The sequence below is a fragment of the Trifolium pratense genome, linkage group LG4, assembly GCF_020283565.1.
Source record: "Trifolium pratense cultivar HEN17-A07 linkage group LG4, ARS_RC_1.1, whole genome shotgun sequence".
Lineage (NCBI taxonomy): Eukaryota > Viridiplantae > Streptophyta > Magnoliopsida > Fabales > Fabaceae > Trifolium > Trifolium pratense.
In genome coordinates this window covers 44,452,668-44,459,397 of record NC_060062.1, presented here as the reverse complement: position 1 = coordinate 44,459,397, position 6,730 = coordinate 44,452,668, and the positions used below count along the sequence as shown (strand labels likewise).

Here is a 6,730-nt window from a genome sequence, read left to right as displayed (position 1 = left end):
TTTTCCAGTGTTGAATTGATGGTTATATAAATTGTGATAATTATTTTACTTGTCTTACCATTGTTTTGGATGACAAAAAGAGCTTGTGCATCCTTTTGTTGCTTATCCTTCAAAGTCTTGTTCTCTATAGCAAAATGTTGAAGTATATCTCTTATAAGGGAATAATTGCCACATCTTTAATAATATCTCATAATTTAGAATTTGATCACATATTGCATATGTAACTTATTCTAGACATTTCTTTATGGTAAAACTATGATACTTTTTTTTTGCCAACACACATAATTAGGTTTTTAGTTCCCACAGTATTCTCATGAGCTTTGAATTTTTGAACTGTTATGAGACTAATCTATAGTGGGTTGTTTGGAGTGCATACTAAATCGATTGGTTTTCGCAGCCTCCCAAATAGAACGTCTTCAATAAGATTTGAACTCACGTTCTCCTCCTTATTCAATCGAGATACTTACCACTCGACCGACCCTTGATTCATATAAAAGCACATCGCATTTAACAATTGGCACGATAACTGGGACACTAGAGGTGCGTCTTTCCTGGTCCTCTCATACTAGGGAAAGGTCCTCTCAATGCTCTAACATCCCCCGCACCGATAGGGACCCATATGAGAGATAAAGGAAAGGGGTTATTATTGTAAGAGTATGGATTTATGGAACATTTTAGTTGAAACCATTATGGTTAGACAAAGAATGAGTCTTCTTCTTTGAGGAGCTTAGCTCCAATTGTAGATTGGAAATTGGAATCACTTTCTTCTGCACATTTTATCTTTCATTTTGCTATTGTAAGAGCTCTGCTCAATTTTCAGTTAATAAACACATAATTCTATAGAACCACCGAACTGTCTCACGATGTTCTGAACCCAGCTCATGTACCGCTTTAATGGGCGAACATCCGAACCCTTGGAACATACTACAACTACAGGTGGGGAAGAGCCGACATCTAGGTGCCAAACCTTCCCATCGATCTGAGCTCCATATGCATGTGACATTAGCTTTGTTCAAATTAATTCTATTGAAAATTTCATACAACTCTTCTCAAGGGAAATTTATAACATAACTTCGAGTTAGAGCTCTACATGTTGGATGACATTATCATCTCAAAATATGATGATACCATACTTAAAGAGCTTTCTTTGAAACTCTTTTTAACACTTATATATTGCCACCCTTTACATTTTATACAATTTATGAACACCAAAAAAATACATCAACAAAATAGGCTAGTGATTGGAAACAATTAACCACAGCTATAATATGGGATTCAAACACTTAAAGCTTTTTGCAAACCAGCAGCATATTGTCTTGCCCATTGATCATAGTGAAGGATATCTTCAAGTGAAGGAGCTACTACCAAGTCTTTTTGATGTTCGTTACATGTTAGCTCCACAACCTTGAAAATATCTAGATAGCTAATCCTGGAAGCATAAGAAAAATATATGATTAATTACATTCAGTGGATGGTTAATGAATATAACAAGATGTCGCGACTCATTAAATTGCAGAACTATAATTTTGCTAAGGAAAATAACTAAGATTATACTTACTTTTCTGCAACAAACAATTCTACAGCTATCTCGTTTGCAGCACTAATAACTCCGGTCATAGTGCCTCCGGCGCGTCCGGCAGCATAGCAAAGATTCACTGATGGAAACTTCTTAGTGTCTGGAGCTTGAAATGTTAGAGAACCATACCTGATTCATTAGAATATATTCACATATAACTGTCAATAAGAGGAACAATTTGCAAAAGTATGCCAATTATCACTTTATTAAATGATTCATTGCATTTAATTAGTTCAATAAGTAAAGCAAATCGAAAATGAAATAAACTAAAAACAGCTTATGAACATTTCATAAGTTGTTTCTCAAAGCTTTGCAATTCCCAAACAGTCAGACAAATGCTTATGTCAGTAGATAAGTTCAAATAAGTTAATCTAAAAACGATTATTCCTAGTGAAAAACAATTAAGCCATGTTTGAACTAGTGAAGGAAAATTGATTGTACTTGGTAAGATCAAGGCGAGGCCAAGTTATTTCAGAACAATAGACTCTTTCTGGCCAAGACAAAGTATAAAGGAGTGGCAACCGCATATCAGGTAATCCCAACTGTGCAATTACAGAAGAATCCTGCAAATAACAACATCATAAGTCATATAAGAACAGGTGAAGGCAATATAAATGTGATCTTTTTTGCTTCATTTTTGTATGTATCGTCATTCATTATGTTACAATTATGTACTTTTATATTTACAACAGTGAATAAATTGCGTATTTCTGTTTCCACTACTAGAAGTGCATAATCGATTTTAACATGTTCAGATATTCTCAAGTAGAATAATACAAAAATTGATCCTAATTTGAAGCTGGAATTCGAAGATTTTGCCTCTACAGTCAATACTTAGCCTCAAATATACCGTTCAACACACTTTTAGCTAAAATCAATTTTTGTCACTATAGAACCATTTAAGGATTAAATTAAACCTGTGTTTCAACCAATGAATGTATGATAGATTGTGGATGAATAACAATCTCAATATCATCATATTCTGCACCAAACAAGTAATGTGCTTCAATTACTTCTAAACCCTGCAAATAAGGAGGAGAAAAAAGAAACATTTTATATAATTTAGAACATATCATTAGATTCTATTTGCATGCATGAAAAAAAAAGTCATTGATTGTAGCATGAACAAAGTTACCTTATTGAAAAGGGTAGCAGAATCTACAGTTATCTTTCTTCCCAAAGTCCAAATGGGATGCTTTAATGCATCTTTTACTTTAATATCTTTCAATTTTTCAATAGGCCATTCTCTATCAACACCAGGAATGGAACATTTATAGGTTTACTACTCGTAAAAGAATCTTGATTCAAATAGATGTACTTGGATTGCCAGCAGTCAGCAATCTCACGCATTCACGCAGTCAGTACATCAGTGGTCGTTGGATTGAGATTGGACAGTCTTAGATTTCAAACTCGGTATATTGGATTTTGCATTGAAATCTGAACTGTCCTATCCTTTGATCACCTATGTGTTGACTGTATGAATGCGTGAGACTGTGACTGCAGACAATCTGAATAGGGATCTCCATATCAGTATAATTCTTTGTTCAAAACTGTTTTTGAACTACTTTGTCATACTCATACCTGAAAGCACCTCCAGAACCAGTTAACTGGATTTTTCTAAGTGCACCCTTTGGCAACCCTTGGATACACTGTGTAGACAAAAGTTCATAAGCATCCCTGATTAATGCTCAGCAACAATAATTGATGAAAATGATGAAGGACTTAAAATACCTGAAAAATGGCAGAATGTTCTGAATCAGCAGGCAGAATTTTGATTTTATTTTTGTGAGCAAGTGGAAGAACGAAAGCGCCTCCGGCAATCATTGTCTCTTTGTTTGCCAATGCTATGTCCTTCCCTGCTTCAATTGCCGCAACTGTTGGCTGTGTAAAATAACAAAATGAAACATCAGTTGTATGATAAGTTATAACCAATAATTTTATTTTAGAGTTTTAAATGTTGTCTAAATTTGGCGGTATGAAAATATATATACAGATTAAAGACCTGATTGGTCAAGTATGACGATTGAGTGAAATAGACATGATCTGAATTACCTTCAAACCTGCACAACCGACTATTCCGGTAACAACTGTGGCTGCATCCGGATGACGAGCAACCTGAAAGAAAAGATTAATATTACTTGAAAGAAAGAAAAGAAAAAGAAAGAAAAAAAACAAAAATGGCTTCATTAGCCAAACATATGATATGAGACATGTGAAGATTTTCACCTCAATGACACCTTGTTCTCCAGGGATGATTTCAGGTTTGTGGTCTAAATCAGCCAAAGCCTCTTTGAGTTCATCAATTTTAGATTCATCTCTAAGAGCTACTAATTGAGGCTTAAATGTCCTTATCTGCACAATATCAAATACTAGGAAAATTAGATTTAATCTAAGTTATGAGATTGATTTATATGAAGCACCGACCCAGACACAGACACTCCGGACACAACATATAATAATTTGATAAATGAAAGTAATTGAATATATATACACTCCAAAAGTGTCGGTTGCCGTGTCAGCGTCCGAGTCATGCATGTCTGATATCTTTAATTTGAAGTGTCAGTGTCTGAACATACCTGATCAGCAAGAAGAGTAACATTTGAACCAGCTGCAAGCCCCACAACTCTGAATCTTTCTGGAAACTCGGCCACTATATTAAGTGTCTGCAAAAGTAACCAAGATAAATTTTTAAAAAAAATATAAAAATGTAGAACAAGCTAACTATTTAAAGTTGTTCTTTCATTTTACCAAAGAACTTAGAATTTTAATTTTCTTAGAGTTTAGGGAATGCAAATTTGATGCATTATTAAAATCTTTGAATATGGTATATTAACACAGATGCCATTGACAAATCTAAGAACATAAGCACTTTGTTAGTATAATAGTATTTGAAAGTATACATAAAAAATAGTTTATGATATGTCCATAAGCTTTTATTAACTCATTGTCATAAGCTCCCATAAAAGCTTTTGATTATAAACATGTATTGATTAAATTCTTAACATGTTACATTCCAAAGTTTCTTCCCCAAGAAAGGCATGTGTCGAGGAGTCTCGGAGAGCGCTAGGAGCACAACAGGCTAAACGATCAAGTCCACCAAAAAGACATTGGCATCACATCTCGACACCCAAAATCTTAAGACATGAAGTGTCACCTCTCATATATATCATTCATTTAGTTAAACGACCAACACCACCAAAAGACATTGATATCACATCTCGACACCAAAAACATTAAGGCATTGAGTGCACCTCTCATATATTATATATACCATTCATTTAGTTGAACGATCAAGCCCACCAAAAAATATTGACACCACATCTCAACATCCACAACCTTTAAGCCATTGAGTGTCACCTCTCGTATATATCATTCATTTAGCTCATTTCTAGTCAATGCGAGACTAATATTTGTCTATAAAAAAAAATCAATTGAGACTTTATATTTTTACAAAATCCGACTCTCAAGTGTGAGTCTCTCATGTTACTATATTTGATCCATTACACCTGGATCCACTCTCATTCTCCCACCAAGCCGAACCAGAGCTAGGATACAACTTTTTGTACATAAATTGAATTAAAAGAATAATAGCATGTTTTATGATAGTTATTGATGGAAAAATTGAATTTAATTATACCTGAGTTCCAATTGAACCAGTTGAGCCTAAGACAGAGATAGGTTTTGGTCCATCCCATGTTTTAAAATCACTAGGTTCTGGTATAGCTGTTCCTGGCCAAGCTGGTTGTGGTGAATTCGCAGAGCAATAAACTCTTCTTCTCTTTAGTACTTTTGTGTCACCCTCTTTTCTCTTCAATGCAAAGCTACCTGATGATCAGTACCAAACCACAATCATCAAACTCAACTTAGCTGCCAATCAACTAAATTGCAATATAGGATGTAACATAGGACAAAGAATAATTTGAACTATAGGTAAGAAAATTACAAAATTTGCACAAATTGCCATCTTATAAAACATTTGTTAATTTTTATTTATTTATTTTTGTTTTGAAAAATTTAGGTGAGTTGAATTTCGGACTCACCGGGACCAAAGACATGATAGACCTCAAAGAGCACTGACATAAATATTTACATATTATTCACTAACGAAGATGAGTAAGTGATATATGGATATATGGACGATTAAAATATTTTGACTTTATTCTCTCAAAACAAAAAATAAAGTTCCACACTAGTGGTCCAGAAAGGGGGCCAAAGAATTTTCTTAACACTGCTAGAATTTTTTTGAAAAAATTGATGTGATGCAGCATAACTTATTAACTTTTGTAAATTAACATATAAAAATAGCATTATTAAAAAAAAAACATAACATAAAAATAGCCAGTAAAAAAAAGATGGTAAGTCATGTGGATTAATCTTTTTTTTTTTATAATATGTGTATTAAAAGTTGATCGCTTAATCCTTTTCAAAATAAAATTAATCTCTTAATTTTTATAAATCATATTCTCTATTTCCCTTTAAATAAACGTACCTTCTGAAACATAAGTAAAAAAATACCTTCTTTAGTGTTTTACTGCTTTTTACTATATGATGTTATTTTATTGGAAGAAAAGAAGTACATGTAATTTTAATCAAATTCAATATAACAATATGTAAACACAAGTTATGGTAAAATAATAATAATAATAATAATAACAATAAATTTTATTATAAAAAAAAATTAACAAAAAAATTTTTGGTTAGAGAAAAATAAAATAATAATAACTTTTTTTTTTTTGAGAAAATAATAATAATAACTTATAAGCAAGAAAATTAACACAAGAATATTTTACAGAAAAGAGGAAGCTCTTATCATGATAATTATTAATATGATAATTATTTATTTATCAACCGTATATATGTATGTACATATGATGAGACAAAGACAAGAGAGAAGAACCTGGAAGTTTTGTGGAGGCGTTAACTGAGTTGATCATATCAGAGAAAAATAAAGGTTTCACTTGAGCTGGGGAAGACAAATTAAAAGCCATGATCAATGGATTATTTATTTGAATCAACCACTCAATGTACACTGACCAAAAAAAAATGAACCAATGAGAGTATTTATATGCAATCAATTAGTACGTACCTAGTGAGAAATATTAGCAAATTAAGTGAAAAAAATTATTGCCACAATTTTTATGTGTGGTCTAAGTA

At 32.6% G+C, this 6,730-nt stretch overlaps 1 protein-coding gene across 2 annotated transcripts; it reads right to left on the bottom strand.

Annotated features, from left to right (window-relative positions):
• Positions 1–1,044: 1,044 nt before the first annotated feature.
• Positions 1,045–6,730, bottom strand: LOC123923890 (1-deoxy-D-xylulose 5-phosphate reductoisomerase, chloroplastic-like). Of its 2 annotated transcripts, XM_045976640.1 has the most exons (12): positions 6,474–6,730; positions 5,214–5,401; positions 4,153–4,239; positions 3,803–3,928; positions 3,629–3,691; positions 3,308–3,457; positions 3,158–3,225; positions 2,712–2,823; positions 2,494–2,598; positions 2,018–2,139; positions 1,559–1,705; positions 1,045–1,429 (listed from the first exon to the last, which is right to left on the bottom strand). In XM_045976640.1, the coding sequence occupies exons 1-12, from the start codon at positions 6,562–6,564 to the stop codon at positions 1,276–1,278; spliced, it is 1,413 nt and encodes a 470-aa protein (XP_045832596.1). In that variant the 5' UTR covers positions 6,565–6,730; the 3' UTR covers positions 1,045–1,275. The 2 variants fall into 2 exon arrangements, with proteins under 2 accessions (XP_045832596.1, XP_045832595.1); XM_045976639.1 differs by having other exon boundaries at positions 3,629–3,928; positions 6,474–6,629.